This window comes from Hylobates moloch, unplaced genomic scaffold (genome assembly GCF_009828535.3).
Source record: "Hylobates moloch isolate HMO894 unplaced genomic scaffold, HMol_V3 SCAFFOLD_265, whole genome shotgun sequence".
NCBI classification, from domain to species: Eukaryota; Metazoa; Chordata; class Mammalia; order Primates; family Hylobatidae; genus Hylobates; species Hylobates moloch.
In genome coordinates, this window is record NW_026652540.1 from 1 (window position 1) to 18,372 (window position 18,372).

General features: G+C 53.0%; 1 protein-coding gene across 2 annotated transcripts in view; it reads right to left on the reverse strand.

Moving 5' to 3' along the window:
* Positions 1-6: 6 nt before the first annotated feature.
* Positions 7-18,372, reverse strand: part of LOC116464199 (sodium/calcium exchanger 2) — a 39,562-nt gene continuing 21,196 nt past the window's right edge. Inside the window, exons 3-7 of one of the 2 annotated variants that reach the window (XM_032147486.2) lie at positions 15,709-16,131; positions 8,552-8,655; positions 8,384-8,401; positions 4,985-5,109; positions 7-4,697 (exon numbers count right to left, since the gene is read on the reverse strand). In XM_032147486.2, the coding sequence (XP_032003377.2) occupies positions 4,401-4,697; positions 4,985-5,109; positions 8,384-8,401; positions 8,552-8,655; positions 15,709-16,131 (967 nt within the window). In that variant the 3' untranslated portion in view covers positions 7-4,400. The remainder of the gene's footprint in view (positions 4,698-4,984; positions 5,110-8,383; positions 8,402-8,551; positions 8,656-15,708; positions 16,132-18,372) is intronic. The other variant, XM_058435012.1, reaches the window with a different exon arrangement.

Consider the following 18,372-nt stretch of genomic DNA (forward strand, 5'->3'; position numbering starts at 1 on the left):
GGAGTGTGAATGGGCCCAGGTGACAAATATTTACTTTCCCAGAATCCCTTGCACCTAAATGTGGCCAAGTCAGCAGCTAAAACCCATTACTTTCCCAGAATCCCTTGAAGCTAGGAGTATGAATGGGCCCAGCTGAAAAATATATACTTTCCCGGAACTGTTTGCACCTAAATGTGGCCAAGTCAACGCTAAAAACAGTTACTTTCCCAGAATCCCTTGAAGCTAGAGGAGGCCACATCTGCCCAGCTAAAAATATCCAGTTCCCCAGGACCCTTTGCTGCCAGGGACAGCCATACCCCTAGCTAAAATTACTCATTTTCCCAGAAGCCTTCACAGCTACTGAAAGCCAGTCCACAGCTACAAGTATTCACTTTCTCAGATTCACTGCAGCTAACCAGAACCACAGTCTCCACTAAATGTACTCACTTTCCCAGAATCCCTTGCAGCTAGACGGCTATATACCCAGCCAAAATTAATCACTTTCCTAGAATCCCTTGAGGCTAGCAACAGCTATGGCCTCAGATAAAAATACAGTATTCACTTTCCCAGAATCCCTTGCAGTTGGCAGTTGCCATGTCCCTGGCTAAATACTTGTTTTGCCAGAATTCCTCCTGTGAGTGACTATCTGACCCAGTCTGCCAATGAGATATAAACAGAGGGTTTCTGGAAAGCCCTGGCTTTCCTGATATGGGGCATTGGGTTACGGATGTATTTTCTGAGCTTTGTAAAGGATGCCTCATGCTTAGAGCTGTATCACCTATTGTGACCTAATTTGACCAGCTTTTGACCTGCAGTGACTTTTTTTTTTTTTTTGAGACAGAGTCTCCCTCCGTTACCGAGGCAGTAGTGTGACCTCAGCTTACTGTAACCTCTGCCTCCTGAGTTCAAGTGATTCTCATGCCTCAGTCTACTGAGTAGCTGGAATCACAGGTGTGCACCACCCCACCTGGCTGATTTTTTTGTATTTTTACTAGAGATGGGATTTCGCCATGTTGGCCAGGCTCGTCTTAAACTCCTGGCCTCATGCGATCTGCCCTCTTAGGCCTCCCAAAGTTTTGGGATTACAGGTGTCAGCCACCTTGCCCAGCAGACCTGCAGTGGCTTTTATAACCTGAAAGCCCTAAGGCAGTGTTTTGTTTACCTCACCCTAAGCTGATTAGTATAAAGCAATGAATGAGAATCAATGACCACACTTGTGTGTGGCACGCATTACATCTGGAAGGATGCTGATGAGAACCAATGTAGTTCCTGACCAGTCACTGCTGAACACATCCCTAACTGATGTATGACACAGCGGAGGACAGAGCAGGGAGGCCATGCTCTTTGGGAGGTAGGCGGCTGCTATTACTGCATCACTACGTCCGCTGAGGCTTCTGCCTGCCCTGCTTCAAATCCTTCCTTGGTTCTGTACTACCTTCAAACCCAGGCCCACATGCCTAGGCTTGGCATTCTGTGGACTCTGGCCTCAGCTGACTTCCCCAGCTGCTCCCCTCTACAGGGAGGCTCGTGGTTATGCCTGTCACTCTGAAGTCACCTCTCTGGTGTCCAACCCTGGATCCACTGTGTGATCCTGAATCAGTGTCCTCACCTCTCTGGGCTTCTGGGTGCCTATCTGTGATAAATAATTGGACCTGCTTCATGGGCAACTTGTGATGACAGAATGAGTTGGTTCATGTAAAGTGCTGTCAACGGCCTCGGACACCTCCAGCGTTATTACTATTGTTTCGATTGTTATTACTGAAGGCCTTTTTTGGTGCCTGGGGGAAATTCAAAGATGCTCCATGCCAAGTCCAGCCTTCAAGGAGCTTACAGTAGGAAGGGAGGTAAAGGAAGTACAAAAGCACCTCTGCGTGCAAGATGGGACCCGACTCATCCCCTAAGGGAATGAGGACTACCCTTCTCCCTCACCCCTCCAGCAGCTCTGTGCTTGCACAGCAAGGAACCAAAAGGCATGTACTGGACAAAGTGCAAAGTGACCAAGCTCTGATCCAGACACTGAGGATACATTAATTAAAATGAGTTCACACAGGAAATAAATTTCCAACCATGCCTGGCACTCAAGACATGATAGGGTCAGCTGGGCACAGTAGCTCACACCTGTAATCCAGCAATTTGGAAGGCCGAGGTGGGCAGATCACTTGAGGTCAGGAGTTCAAGACCAGCTCGGCCAACATGGTGAAACCCCATCTCTACTAAAAATACAAAACTTAGCCAGACAAGGTGGTGGGTGCCTGTAATCCCAGCTACTCAGGAGGCTGAGGCAGGGGATCGCTTGAACCCAGGAGGAGGAGGCTGAGGAGGCTGCAGTGAGCCGAGATCACACCACTGCACTCCAGCCTGGACGACAGACTGAGACTACATATCTCAAAAAAACAAACAAAAAAAGACATGATAGGGTCACCGTTGTCATAATCAGGATTATTATTACTGTTATTATTATGTTGTTATTCTTCCTCCATCCCGATCTAATCACCTGATCTAACCACCTGGTTTCTATAAACCCACAGCCCGATGTACGCTGGGTCTCTACGACCACCACCTCACACCTCGTTTCAGTTCCGCCTCATCCTCCGTCTCCACTAAGTCCCCAGAGGAAGTGTTCCGAAGCTCAAAGAGCCCCTTGCCGTCTCCCCATTGTTCGTGGAATGAACCTCAAAGGAGCCTCTGCAGGGCCCGTCTCCTGCTAGTTTTTTTTTTTTTTTTTTGCAGAGTTTCGCTTTGTTGCCCAGGTTGGAGTGCAATGGTGCTATCTCGGCTCACCACAACCTCTGCCTCCCAGGTTCAAGCGATTCTCCTGCCTCAGCCTCCTGAGTACCTAGGATTACAGGCGCAGGCCACCATGCCCGGCTAATTTTGTATTTTTAGTAGAGACGGGGTTTCTCCATATTGGTCAGGCTAGTCTGGAACTCCTGACCTCAGCCTCCCAAAGTGCTGGGATTACAGGCGTGAGCCACCGCGCCCGGCCTCTCCTGCTAGTTTCTACAGCCTCTACCCACACCCTCTGCACTTTCCTCCCACAAGTTTTCTCTAGCCCCAGGGGCTTCCCCCATTCAAAACCCTCCATGGCTCCCCAGTGTGTTCAAAATGCCACCCAAGCTCCCTACTGTGGTCCTCAAGGAGCAGTGTGGAAATGTGCCAATTTCCAGCCTCTTCCTGGTACCTCTTCCTCCCGCCCAACACCAGGCACCCACCCAAAAAATGTGCCGTAATCTCGCACACTCCAGGGCTTCTGTGCTTGGCTCTCCCTCTGCCTGAAACACTCTCCCTGTCTTCTTCCTCCTCCTGGCTGACATCTTTTCCTATTTGAAGACTCAGCTGGGAAGCCACCCCCTCCAGGAAGCCCTCCCTGACTTTCAGGCTGGGTTAGGAACCGCATCAGGGTTTTCCTCCAGGTCTCCCATCCCAGCCCTGCCTACTCTGGGTTGTCTGTCTCTTGTGACATGTCTGTCTCCCGCACTGGACTGTAAGCTCCATGAGGACAGGGCCAGAAATCACTTCTGTGTCCCTGGCAATGTCTCACACAGCGTCGGGCCCAGAAGATCCCTCAGAAGTATGTCAGAAGAATGTGGCTTCAGAGGGAGATGCCACTTTGTTTCTAGTGGGCAAACAGTCTGGTGTTTCTAGGCCTGCTGCCTGCTATTTTCCTATCCCCTAAGCCTGGTTTCTTTGGATCCCGCTCACCCAGTTTCTTTGCAACCACAATTCCACGTATGCCTTCGGTCCCCAAGAGCTGGAGCCTTAACCCTGATGTTATGTAAGAGATTGAAGCCCTGAGCTATGATCCCGGGCCTTTTCTGGACTCCCTGTGGGACTTCAGGCCACTCCCTCCTCTGTCTCTGAGTCTCAGTCTCCCCAGTCCATATCACAAAGGGCCAGTGTTGGCTTCCAAGACCGTCCACGGGTCCAAGTGTCGTAGTGTCTCTAGCCACAAGGGGGCAGTGTGGGCCTGCTGAGGCCAAGGAGGGGGGTGACCCGCGCAGGTGGGAAAGAGCTGGGTGCCCTGGTGACTGTCTCCAGGGCAACGGAGGAACCCAGGCTCTGTCTGGGGTGGCCACGCCATTTAATCTGTTCCCACCCTCCTGATGCCTGATGCTGGGAGAAAGCCCAGGCTGGGAACCCTGCCGGTTCAGCCCAGAGCCAAACATAAACCCTCCCAGCCTCCTCCCAGCAGCTCCAGCCACCGCCTCTCCCTTCTCTGCCCTTTCTGTGTCCTAGTCTACCTGCCTCTCCCTCTCCCTGGCCCATTTCAGTTTGCACCGTTCATTCTGTCTCATGTCTTCTCCATGTCTCTCTGATTCTCCCTGTATATTTCTGTGTGTCTGTCTCCCCTGCTTGTATTTTTTTTAGAGACAGGGTCTTGCTCTGTTGCCCAGGCTGGAGTGCAGAGGCACTATCATGGCTCATTGCAGCCTCAAACTCCTGGCCTCAAGCAATCCTCCCGCCTCACCCTCCCAAAGCGCCGGGAATCCAGGTGTGAGCCACCGAGCCTGGCCTGTTTCTTTATCTTTGTGCCTGTCTCTCCATTCATTTCTCCCCCCTTTCCCTGTGTCTCTGTCTCTCCATCTTTCTCTCTTCTCTCTCCTCCCTCCCCACTTACCTGCGCTCACCGTAATTGCCTCTAAAAACTGCTCCCTCCATGAATGGGTCCCAATTACCAAGGCCAAGTTCGTTTTCTTGATGAGTTTATCCACCGTGTTCTGGGGACGAGAGGGTGGGGGAGAGGTCACTGCCCCTGAGCGAATCAGGGAAGCTCCGTGCAGGGTCCTGGGTTGGGGGCTCACAGCCTGTGCCCAGGGGTCCTCAACTTTCCACACCCCAGTTCTGAAGGCAAGCAAGGAAAAGGGAGGCGTGTGCTGTCCGTGGTCCTGACGTGGGACCCTCCTTTGGCCTGATCTTAGGAAGCTTGTGGCTCCCCGCTTTCCGGACCCTCCCCAAGGAAATGACCCAGGCTGGACTCCAGGAAGGTGAGGACCTGGAAAATCACCTTAAAATCATACGACTCCTCGATGATGACCTCCAGCCGGCAGTTTTCCCCAAGAACTGGCTTGCCCATCTCTGCTATCCTCCGAGCCTCCTCCTCCTCGGCTGTTAGCTTCCTGTCCCCATCCCCTGCAGCATGAGGGATGGGTGTTAAGACTCTTGGGAGACCTACCTAACTGGGCCTGCGATGCCTTTACTACCTGTCCCCATAGTTAGAGAAAGCCTATCTGTTCTCCTCTGGGAAGCTCCTTGGTGACTCCTCCCAGCCTTCCACCTGACCACCGTCTCCTTCAACCCTGAGGTCCAGCTCCCGAGGGTTGATTCATGACCTTTAGTTGGTGGGCTCTGGGGTTCGTATGGTGGAGGCTGTGAGACCTCAGGCAATGCCTGAGCCTCTCTGTGCCTTAGTTTTCATATCTGTTAAACGGGCACAATAATTAGTACCTACCTCATGGGGTGGTTGTGAGACTTAAATGAGTTAATTCGTGTGAAGTGCTTAGAACAGTGCCTGGCACACAATAAATATTCAGTGCATGTTATTATCTTTATTATTATCACCAACATTATCATCATCGTTGCCACCCTTATAGGGGAGGCCCGGTCTCTACATCCAATTTCCGGAAACATCCTAGAGTGTGGCTGAGGTGGTGAGGAAAGGGGAGGATACCCGATTTTGGCACAAATCTTGGAACCAGACCCACTTATATCCTGGTCCTGAGCTCGCTTCTCTCCCCAAAGTATGCTGACCCCTGACTCCAAGCCCAGCAGCAGCCCAACCCTAATTCTGGTCCCTAACTCTGAGCTGAACTCTCACTGTGGCCCCAAATGGAAGCCTGTCATCAACACTGACTCCAAACCCCAACCCTCAGCCCTGGGTCTGACCTCAGCACAACCCTAGCCCTAAACCCTAATCCCGACTCTAACATTCACCATAACCTGGAGCATCAATAACCCCAAGCCAAATCCCAAACTCTATCTCCAGATCTAACTCCAGTCCTACACCTGACCTCAAACCTCAGTCCCAACTCCCACCTCTGACACCATCACTCAGGAGGAGCTTGACCACATGGCAGAAGCTGAAGTGTGTTCACCTGAACCTGTTTCCTCTCCTTCCTGGGCAAAGAGCTGAACTACATTTCCCAGCCTCCCTTGCAGCTGGGCGTGGCTATGGCCTGAGTTATGGACACTAGAATGTGGGCAGAAGTGATGGTCAGTCCCTCCAGGCTTAGCCCCCGAAAACCTCCCATGTGAGCCTCCAAACTCTCTTGCCCTGTTCACCAGCAGCAAACCCAGCGACAATGTCAAAGCTCCCTGGCACAGTGGAGTCACAAGATGGAATGGCCACATGGCAGAAGAAAGCCACCCACCAACTAGGAACACTCTCGTAAAACTTTGCCTGAGAGGCCAGGTACAGTGGCTCATGTCTGTAATCCCAGCACTTTGGGAGGCCAAGGCAGGTGGATCACCAGAGGTCAGGAGTTCAAGACCAGCCTGGCCAACATGGTGAAACCCTATCTCTACTAAAAAATACAAAAAAATTATCTAGGTGTGGTGGCAGGTGCCTGTAATCCCAGCTACTCGGGAGGCTGAGGCAGGAGAATCTCTTGAACCCGGGGGGCGGAGGTTGCCATGAGCTGAGATCGTGCCATTGCACTCTAGCTTGGGCAACAAGAGCGAAACTCTGTCTCACAAGAACAAACAAAAAACAACTTTGCCTGAGCAAGAAATAACTTTTTTTCTCTCTTCTTCCTTCCTTCCTTCCTTCCTTCCTTCCTTCCTTCCTTCCTTCCTTCCTTCCTTCCTTCCTTCTTTCCCTCTCTCTCTCTCTCTCTTACTTTTCTGAGATGGAGTCTGGCTCTGTCACCCAGGCTGGAGTGCAGTGGCGCGATCTCGACTCACTGCAACCTCCACTTTCCAGGATCAAGTGATTCTCCTGCCTCAGGCTCCCGAGTAGGTGGGATCACAGGTGCCCATCACCACACCCGGCTAATTTTTGTACTTTTAGTAGAGACAGGGTTTCGCCATGTTGGTTAGGCTGGTCTTGAACTCCTGACCTCAAGTGATCCGCCCTCCTGGGCCTCTCAAAGTGCTGAGATTACAGGCATGAGGCACTGTGCCCAGCCAAGAAATAACTTTTGTGTTAAGCCCCTGGGATTTGTGGGTCAGTTTGTTATAGCAGCTTGTATTGCTTCCTCCAACTAATACAATCTTTAATCTAACCCTAATCCTAACCTCGGATCCCAATTCTGATCTTGACTCCAAACTGACTTTGTCCATCTCCAAGCCACTGACCTCTTACTCCAAACTGACTTGACTCCAAACTGATCTTGACTCCAAACTGACTTTGTCCATCTCCAAGCCCTAACTCTTACTCCAATCTCTGACCTTGGCCCCAATTCTAACCTAAATTCCTCAAGCTCTATTACTCACCTCAAAGTCCAACTTTAGCTTTGACCTAAATCTGACTCTAATTCTAATCTGATCCCACCAGCAGGAAAGAACCTCCACTGTGACTCTCACCTTAACACGGTCCTAACCCTGATCTCCAATCCAAACCCCACCTCACTCCTAATCAACCCCAAACTGGATTCTCTCTGATCCCACTCTCCCAAACCCAGATCTGATTGTATGACTTACAACCCTGATTATAGACATAATCTTTTCTTTTTCTTTTGAGATGGAGTCTTGCTCTGTTGCCCAGGCTGGAGTGCAGTGGCACAATCTTGGCTTATTGCACCCTCTGCCTCCCGGGTTCAAGCGCTTCTCCTGCCTCAGCCTCCCAAGCAGCTGGGATTCCAGACGCCTGTCATCACGCTCAGCTAATTTTTTTTTTTTTTTTATTTGAGGCAGAGTTTCGCTCTTGTTCCCCAGCCTGGAGTGCAATGGCGCGACCTCGGCTCACTGCAACCTCCACCTCCCGGGTTCGAGCGATTCTCCTGCCTCAGCCTCCTAAGTAGCTGGAATTACAGGCGTGTGCCATCAGGCCCAGCTAATCTTGTATTTTTAGTAGAGACAGGGTTTCACCATGTTGGTCAGGCTGCTCTCTAACTCCTGACCTCAGATGATCCACCCTCCTCGGCCTCCCAAAGTGCTGGGATTATAGGTGTGAGCCACCACATCTGGACTCACCCAGATAATTTTTGTATCTTTACAAGAGATGGGGTTTCACCATGTTACAGACATAATCTTGACCTCCAAAATGCTAACTGTAATCCCAAACTCACATAGGCACCACCAACTCTCAGGCCAGCCCCCACTGTCCCCCAGCCCTGAATCTGCCTTTATCTCACCTCCAATCTGCCTCAAACCCAACCTGGAAGAGTAGCTTTGGGGCTGGGACCCTCCCCCAGGCCCTCTTCCAGTGGCTCCTCCCCACTCAGAGCCCAGAGGTGACTTCACTCACCTTGATTGAGTAGCAGAGCTGGGGAGAGACAGAGACAGGCAGACAGTGAGATCAGTTCCCCACGAAGCTCAGGTCCACGAGCTTTAAGGAGTGCCTGCAATTGAGCCCCTGAAAGTCCCCCGACCCTGGACCCCTTACTTCTCCCACAGCCCACCGGTCACCCCTCACCTGAAATCCCTCGCTTAAGCCACTGGGGCTGGCCCAGCTCAATGAAGAAATTATCCTTTTTCTCATATTCCTCGTCATCAACTATCTTCACCTGAAGAGTTTTCCTGTGCAGGGGGCAAGGGGGAGGCAGAACACTCAGCGTAAGTCCCCCTCCCCAGACTCACCAGGCAAGCCTCCTGGCAGCCACCCAGTTTTCCGAGCACCTCCTCTGTCCCAGACTCCACAATCTCATTTAATCCTCACCACCACGCAGGGAGGAAGGCTCTATTATCATCCCCACTTGACAGAAACAAAAGCAGGCACTGGTGAGGAAGCTGAGTCTGATTAAAGCAAAGCATTCTAGGTGCGGTGGCTCATGCCTCTTATCCCAGAACTTTGGGAGGCTGAGGAGGGAGGGTTGCTTGAGGCCAGGAGTTCGAGACCAGCCTGGGCAATATATTGAGATCCCATCTCTATTTATATTAAATAAGTTATTTTAAAAAATAGGGCCGGGAAGGCCGGGCGCGGTGGCTCACGCCTGTAATCCCAGCACTTTGCGAGGCCGAGGCGGGCGGATCACGAGGTCAGGAGATCGAGACCATCCTGGCTAAAACAGTGAAACCCCGTCTCTACTAAAAATACAAAAAATTAGCCGGGTGAGGTGGTGGGCGCCTGTAGTCCCAGCTACTCGGGAGGCTGAGGCAGGAGAATGGTGTGAACCCGGGAGGCGGAGCCTGCAGTGAGCCGAGATCGCGCCATTGCACTCCAGCCTGGGCGACAGCGAGACTCTGTCTCAAAAAACAAAAAAAAAAACAAAAAAAAAACCAAAAAAACAAACAAACAAAAAAAAAAACAAAAATAAAAAATAGGGCCGGGAGCGGTGGCTCACGCCTGTAATCCCAGCACTTTGGGAGGCTGAGGTGGGCGGATCATGAGGTCAGGAGATCGAGACCATCCTGGCTAACACAGTGAAACCCCCGTCTCTATTAAAAATACAAAAAAATTAGCCGGGCGAGGTGGCAGGCGCCTGTAGTCCCAGCTACTCGGGAGGCTGAGGCAGGAGAATGGCGTGAACCCCAGGGGGCGGAGCCTGCAGTGAGCCGAGATCGCGCCACTGCACTCCAGCCTGGGCGACAGTGAGACTCTGTCTCAAAAAAAAAAAAAAAAAAATAGGCCAGGCGCGGTGGCTCACCCCTGTAATCCCAGCACTTTGGGGGGCCGATGAGGGCGGATCACGAGGTCAAGAGATCGAGACCATCCTGGCCAACATGGTGAAACTCTGTCTCTACTAAAAATACAAAAATTAGCTGGGTGTGGTGGCACATGCCTGTAGTCCCAGTTACTCGGGAGGCTGAGGCAGAAGAATCGCTTGAACCTGGGAGGTGGAGGTTGCAGTGAGCTGAGATCATGCCACTGCACTCCAGCCTGGCAACAGAGCGAGACACCATCTCAAAAAATAATAATAATAAAAAAATAAAGTAAAGCGGTATGAGCTCATGGTTGAGGCAGGATTTGAACTTACAACTGTCAGAATCCAGACTGTTAACCCCTGCACTCCAGCCCAGCCACTATGGTCTCCTACCTAGATTACTAGTTGCCTGCTAAACAATCCCATGCTTCAGCCTCACCCCCCACAGTCTGTTCTTTCAAGAGCAGCCAGAGTGATCCTGATAGAACCAGAGTGAGACCGCGTTCCTCCCCTGTGCAAAACATTTGCAAGGCTCCTATCTCTCACAGAATGAAAGTCAAAGTCCTTAGAATGGCCCACAAGACCCCCTGCAATCTAGCACTCATTCCCTTTCTGGCCTCCTTGCTATTCCTTGAACAAGCCAGGCCTGCTCGTGCCTCAGGGCTTTTGCGCTGGCTGTTCCCTCTGCCTAGAACACTTTTTCCCCAGGCTCCCTTCCTCAGTTCTTCCGGTTCTTCATTCAAACTTCACCTTCTCAATGAGACCCACTTCTTCCATCTTATTTAATAGTGAAATCCTTCACTGCTCCCACCCCAGCACTCCCTTATACTGCTCTGTTGTCTTTCTTTTTAATGTATTTATTATTATTTTTGGAGATAAGGTCTTGCTGTGTCACCCAGGTTGGAGTGCAGTGGTGCAATCATGGCTCAATGCAGCCTCAAACTCCTGGGCTCAAGCGATCCTCCTGCCTCAGCCTCTCATGTAGCTGGGGCTACAGGCATACACCACCATGCTCAGTTAATTTTTTATTTTTTGTAGAAATGGGGTCTCACCACATTGCCCAGGCTTGTCTTGAACTCCTGCCCTCAAGTGATCCTCCCATCTTGGCCTCCCAAAGTGCTGAGATTACAGATGTGAGCCATGGCACCTGGCCTGTCTTCTTTAAATATCACCTTCTAACATTTATTTAGTTTATTGTTCATTATTTACCATTTGCTTCCCCATTTTTAAATCTAAGTTCCCCCAGGTAAGTTCATTTATGTTTTTTGTTTTATCTCCAACACGCAGAACAGTTCCTAGCATGGAGCACACCCTCCATACATAGTTTGCTAACTTCAATCCTTCAGCACAGAAAACCCTCAGCTTCCTGCTCTCTGTCCCAACCAGATTTGGAGAGTTAACCAAGTGCTGATGCTAATTGATTTTCTCAGCATCTCTGCTCCTATGGTAACCAGGGGGTGGCAGGAAACAGCCAGAAGTTGCCTGTCACCTTCAGGCACACAACCCACGCCCCTCGACCCCAAAGACCCACAAACCCAGAATGCCCACAGCTCTGCCACTGGCAACTCTTTCGGCTGTAGGAACCATGTAGTCCCACAAGGCCTGGCCCCAGAACCCAGAAACACAAACACCCAGCCCACACAGTCACCCAATCGAGGAAGCACAGCCGATCACACCTCCCACACCCACACGCCATCACACCCTACAGCCATTCCCACTGCAGTGGCAAGACTGCATGGACCAGATGCCCGTCAGTTAGCACGACTCCCCCACCACAGCCTTGGTGACATCGCCACCCTGCAGCCCCTCACTGTGGTACCACGTAGACGCTCCTACCTTATATCTAACTCCTGACGCCTCTTGGTGTCTCTGTTTACTTCCTTCAGTGCCTCTCTGCATCTCTGTCCCTACATTTTCCATCTTCTTTTCTCTCTCTTCCTCTCTCAGCTTCTCTGGGTCTATCTCTCCATCTCTGACTCTGTCTGTCTCTCTGATTCTCCAGCAGTCTCTCTCTCTGACTCTGACTCTCTCCGTTCTCTGTCTCAGTCTCTTCTCGTCTCTCTGCTCTCCCTTTTTTTGAAACAAAGTCTCGCTCTGTTGCCCAGGCTGGAGTGCAGTTGCATAATTATGGCTCACTGCAGCCTTGATCTCCAGGGCTCAAGCAATCTTCCCACCTCAGCCTCCTAAGTAGCTGGAAATATAAGCGTGTGCCACCACACCTGGCTACTTTTAAATTTTTTATAGAGACAGGATCTCAGTATGTTGTCCAGGTTGGTTTTGAATTCCTGGCCTCAAGTGATTCTCTGACCTTGGCCTCCCCAGTGCTGGGGTTACAGGTGTGAGCCACAGCACCTGGCCCGCCCTTCTTTACCTGGATTCTTCTCTCCCTGTCTCTGTCTTTCAGAGTCTAAAGAATGGAGTAACAAAAGTCAACACACTTCAAGCAGAAGAGTTTCAATCAGGCAGTCATTCAAAAGACGCATCTCAACACACAAACGCGCACAAGACACAGCGACACCCGCGCAAGGACAGGCGCACAAAAGACGGCCATGTGGGGACATCCGCCCACCTCCACCCTCCTGGTTTCAGGATATTTTCAATTTTCTGTGGGTGGAAAGAAAGGGCCGCCCCCGACCTCGGCATGGGCTGTGAGCTGTCCGCGGTGCTGAAATGCTGGGGCCGGCGAGGAGGGAGGGTCTCCCGAGACATGCTCCTCACACACCCTGACACACACAGACAGCTGCCGACACAGTGACATGCTGACAGGGTGACACACACACCTCTGTCGCTCACTCTCGCAGACACGCTGCGATCCGCTGACACACAGTGACTGACGTGCAGTGACAGGCACGTCAACTGCGCCCTGGCAGGCGCGCCCTCAGGGGACCCAGACGCAGGAGAATCCCAACGCGAAGGAAACAGCAAGAGGGACTCGAGCTAGACCAAGGCAGGACTTCCTGAGATCAAAAGAAGCAGATTTCCTCCCCAGCCTTCTCCCTTGTTTCCTGAAAACTCCACTCTCCTGCCCTTCTCCCCTGCCGGCCTCTGATCTCAGACCCAGTCTCCTCATCCTATCTCTCAGTGGCCCAAACTCCCTTTTCTCTCTGTAGCATCGTGAGAACCTCTCTTTCCCTGGGTCAGTTTCTCTCCTCCATGAGTGTCTTTATCGCCTCTGCATCTCTCTGCCTTTCAGTCTCCCTCCATCTCAGTCTTTCAATATCCACCTACCTCCCTCTCTCGAGGCATCTCTGTCTCTGTGTCTCTTCCTTTTTTGGGGGGGCGGGGGGAGACGGAGTTTCGCTCTTGTTGCCCAGGCTAGAGTGCAATGGCGTGATCTCAGCTCACAGCAACCTTCGCCTGCTGGGTTCAAGCGATTCTCCTGTTTCAGCCTCCCGAGTAGCTGGGATTACAGGTGCATGCCACCACGCCTGGCTAATTTTTGTATTCTTAGTAGAGACGGGATTTCATCATATTGGTCAGGCTGGTCTCGAACTCCTGACCTCAGATGATCCACCGTGTTGGCCTCCCAAAGTGCTGAGATTACAGGCATGAGCCAGCGTGCCTGGCCTCTAAGTTCCTGTCTTTCTGTGTCTCTGTCTCTCTGTTCTGTCTGTTTCTCTCTCCAGTTCTGTTATTCTGTCTTCAGCTCTCCCTGTGTCCATCTCTGGGTCTCTGTCTCTGTGTTTCTCATGCTCTCCCTGCCACCCCATCTCTGTGTGTCTCTCCTCCATCTCTGAGTTGATCCTCCAGCCCAGTTGCTTCAAAGCACCTCTAATTAGCACCTGCCCATCAGAGGAAGGAAGAGTTTCCCTAAACACTAATTAGCCTCCTGTTTTCTGTGTTCTGAAGCCACAGCTGGGAGCTTGTGGGGGTGGGGGACAGAGGGTGTCCCAGCCTAGGGAAGCCGTGTGGGGGAGGACAGGGCCTGTAGGGTTGCAGCAGCAGGAGGGAAGCAGGTTGGACTATAAGAAGGACCGGAAGAAGCAGAAAGAAAACTCTCCATTCCCCCATCTCTTGGTGAGAGAGAGGGGTCTGGGATGGCGCCTCTCGCAGCCCCCAACCCAAGTTCTCAACAACCCTCAGACGCAGACCAAGCCAGACAGAGAGCGAGAAGGAAAGGTGTGGAAAGTGTGCCTGAATATAAGCTGAGTCAGAGAGCGAGGTGCTGGGGACAGACAGCCGCAGATGAACAGAGACGCAGAGACCCAGAGAGAGACAGCCCAGGGAGCGAGAGACGCAGAGATGCAGAGGGAGAGACGCAGAGACAGCGAGAGCAGTGAGAAGCTGAGTGCTGCCCGAGGCGGAAGCGCAGAGGCTGGGAGGAGGAGGGAGGGGGAGCGCGGTGGGGACTCCGCTTGAGTAGGAGGCGCGTGGGCGGCACGGAGGAGGGAGACAGACGGGCATGCGGGGGCGGAAGGGAGCGGGCAGAGGAGGGGCAGGTGCTGCCTGCATCCTGGGCAGGGGGGTGGGGGAATGTGAGGCTTCAGGCACACATTGGGGGACACTCGGGCACCTGTGTAAGGGGTGGCCAGGGATCTGGGCGTGAGAACAGCCCTGACTTAATAATTTAGTGTATGTATCTGTGACTTTATGTGTGTCTGCATGTGTTTGGTTTTTTTTCTTTTTTTGAGACAGGGTCTCACTGTGTCGCCCAGGCTGGAGTGCAGTGGGTGATCACAGCTCATTACAGCACCTAACTCGTGGGCTCAAGCCATCTTCCTGCTTTGGCTTCCCAAGTAGCTGGGACTACAAGTGCACACCACCATGACCAGCTAATTTTAAACAATTTTTAGTAGAGTAGAGGCTGGTCTCCAAATCCAAGGCTCAAGCCATCCTCCCGCCTGTTTCCTAAAGTGCTGGCACTACAGGCATGCGCCACCACTAATTAAAAAAATTATTTTTAGAGTACCAGTCTTGCTATGTTGCACAGGTTGTTCTCGAACTCCTGGCCTCAAATGATCCTCCTGCTTCGTCCTCCCAAAGCGCTGGGATTACAGGTGTTGACCACCACGCCTGGCCCTGCCGTGTGTGTCTATGTGTGTGTGGTGCGTATAAATGGCTTTGTGTCCAATATGTAAACGTCTGTCTACGTGTGTGTCTGAGTGTATCCAGCCAGCCCACCTCCCCAGACCCCATTTTTCTAAATCCCAGCCCTCAGGCTCCCCAGTGTCTCCCCAGGCCCTGCCCTGCCTTCCCAGGCCTCCAGATTCCACCACCATCTTTTGCCAAAGCCTCGCCCAGATTCCCGTTAGGTGCCCCGCTATTTCCCCAGGTTCTTCCTCATACCCAGAAGCCCCACCCCTTCCCTGGCTCCGCGTCCCCAGGCCCCACCCATCTTGTTAGGCCCCGCCTTCTTCCGCAGCCCGCATCTATTTTTCCATTTCCTGGTGTCGTACGTCCAAACCCAGACCCCACCCATCGCCCTGGACCCGCCCCCTCTCCACAGCCACAGACAGCGTCTTATCTCCACAGGCCTGTCCCCACATCTCCCTGGGCCCGCTTCTTCAGGACACACTCCACGAGCTACCAATTAAGGCCCCACACCGCTCTCCCCAGGCCCCTGTCCCATCTCTCCTCACCTCGTCCACCCTTCCTCCTTGGAGCCCTCTTCTCACCTGTCCGGCCGCCCCTCTAGGCCTCGCCTCTTCGTTTCACAGTCACAACCCCACCAGGCCCCGCCCATGTGGTGGACACAGCACACCTAGGCCCCGCCCCTCCCGAGGCCAAGCCCACTTTGGAGCATGATTCACTCAGGCCCCTCCCCTCCTGAGGGCCCAGCTGTTCAGTGAAGCCCCGCCCACCCTGTGGGCATGGGTCACAGGCCCCACCCACGTTGCGGGCACGGCCCCGCAGGCCCCGCCCCTCCCGCGGCCCCACCAGGACCCGCCCACGACGTGGGCATGGTTCACCCAGGCCCCGCCCCTGAGCCCCACCAGGCCCCGCCCATTCTGCGCCCCGCCCCTCTCCGGCCCGACACGGGCGTGCTCACATGGTCTCGTCGTCGCCGAACTCCAGCTCTCCGCACGCGTCCTCGTAGTGCACGCCGCCGCCGCGCGCCGTGCCGTCCACCGTGCGGTAGGGGAGGCGCACGGTGCCGCGCGCGCCCGAGCTGCGCACGACGCGCACGTCCACGGTGCCCATGCACTCGCTCACGTGCAGCAGGCGGTCCTGGAAGGAGAAGATGCCTGCGTGGTCGTCGTCCAGGATGGTGACGGTGGCCAGCAGCGGCGCCACCAGCCGCCCCTTGGGCCGCCCGCCGCCGTCCGGCTCGAACATGCCCTGCGCGTCGCCCACGCGCAGGTTCAGCAGCCGCACGAAGAAATGCTCGTCCTCCTCGAAGATGTCGTCGTCGATGATGCCGATGCGCAGCTCCTTCTGCGTCTCGCCTGGTTTGAACACCAGCGTGCCCTCGCTGCGGCGGGGTGGGGAGGGGGAAGAGTGGGGTGAGGGTCGGTCATCGGCTGTGTGTTGTACCGGGGGAGTCTGGACGTGCTTCCCAGAGGAGGAGTAGGTGCCATAGAATAACTCCCAAGTATGAGGGTCGACAGGCACTAAACAAGTAATACTGAGGGTGAATCGGGGTGGGCGTCCTGGAGGAAGGGCTGCAGAGCGGGAACAAGACAGAGTGGGCCCCTCCCCGCGTGGAACTCGTGAGGAGCAGAAGGCGGGAATTAAACAGGTAATGATAAGGTTGAGATCAGGGCAGGCTTCCTGGAGGAGGCATTAGCGGGTGGGCATACTCCAGGCAGAAGGAACAGCACGTGCAAAGTCCAAGAGTTGAGAGGGAGCCTGAGGTGTTCTACATCCCTGCTTCTCAAACCTTAATGTGCATATGAATCCCCTGGTGGATCTTGTGAAAATGCAGATTCTGGTTCAGAAGCTCCTGGGTTTCTAGAATCGCATTTCTAACGAGCTCCAAGGGATGTCCTGGTCACATTTTAAGTGGCAGGGATATAGGACCCAGAAAGGACTCTATCATTCCTCTGATAAAAACCCTTCCCAGATGCCCCCAAGAGAAACTCCATACACCTTAACTTGGCATCATTCATTCATTCAACAAACACTCCTAAGGGCACCCGTTCTCTGCCTTGTGCTGAGTGGTGCTGGGGACACAGCAGTAACCAGGCCCTGTCCTCACAGGGTTCACAGCCCCATGGGACAGCCATATCACCATGACAATTGCACATTTAATGATTTAATTACGGTTCATTCATTCAACAGATACTGACCGTTGTGTGCCAGGCATTGTTTTAAGTGTTGGGGGAACGGCAGCAATAAGAAGCTTTGAGATTCTGTTTTAGTGCAGAAGAATGAACAATAAACAAACACAGGATGTCAGGTGGTGATGGTGCTATGGAGAGAAACAGGAGGGTAGGGAGTGAGAAGACGGAGCTGTTGGCATGGTCAAGAAAGCCTTTTGGAGGAGGTAACATTTGAGCAGAGACCTGAAGGAGGGGAGGGAGTGTGCCATAGGGAGGATGCCTGGAAAAGAGTTTTTTGTTTTGTTTTGTTTTGTTTGAGACGGAGTCTCGCTCTGTCATCCAGGCTGGAGTGCAGTGTCTTCATCTAGGCTCACTGCAACCTCCCCTCCCAGGTTCAAGGGATTCTCCCACCTCAGCCTCCCGAGCAGCTGGGACTACAGGCGCCTGCCACCATGCCTGGCTAATTTTTTTTTTTTTTTTTTTGAGACGGAGTCTCGCTCTGTCGCCCAGGCTGGAGTGCAGTGGCGCAATCTCGGCTCACTGCAAGCTCCGCCTCCCAGGTTCACGCCATTCTCCTGCCTCAGCCTCTCCGAGTAGCTGGGACTACAGGCGCCCGCCACCACGCCCGACACCACGCCCGGCTAATTTTTTTTTTGTATTTTTAGTAGAGACGGGGTTTCACCGTGGTCTCGATCTCCTGACCTCGTGATCCGCCCGCCTCGGCCTCCCAAAGTGCTGGGATTACAAGCGTGAGCCACCGCGCCCGGCCATGCCTGGCTAATTTTGTGTACTTTTTTGTAGAGACGGGGTTTCATCATGTTGGCCAGGCTGGTCTTGAACTCCTGACCTCAAGAGATACACCTGTCTTGGCTTCCCAAGTGCTGGGATTACAGGCGTGAGCAACCGTGCCTGGCCAAAAAGAGTATTTTTGGTAAAGGGAACAGGCAAAGTGAATGCTCTGACCTGAGACTGGACAGCCGGACAGGGGACAGGATCTGACTTAGGGACAGGTCACCTCTTCGAGGAACTGCAGGGAGATCATCATGATGACAGCAGAGGGAGCCAGGGCGAGAGGGTGGGAGATGACATCACAGCGGGAACAGGGGCAGATCTCCTTGGACCGGGGTGGGCCACGGTGAAGACTTCTGTGTTTACCCTGAGTGAGGAAGGAGCCCTGTGAAGCTTCAGAGCAAAGGAGGGACGTTTGGAGCAGAGAAGGGACATGAGCTAGCTTGGTGTTAAAAGAGTAACAGTTGTAAATCTCTGAAGCACCCATAAGATACTCTGTAATGAGGGGAGCCGGGGAGGGAACAAGGCAGTGACATTAGATTAGTCAGAGTGAAATTCTGAGGGGTCATGGAGTAAGTGAGCTCTTCCTGGCAGGGCTGCAGACATCAGCAGGACTCTGGGATGTTAAGGAGTCTTGAAAATCTATCCTTTCCCCTGATCCC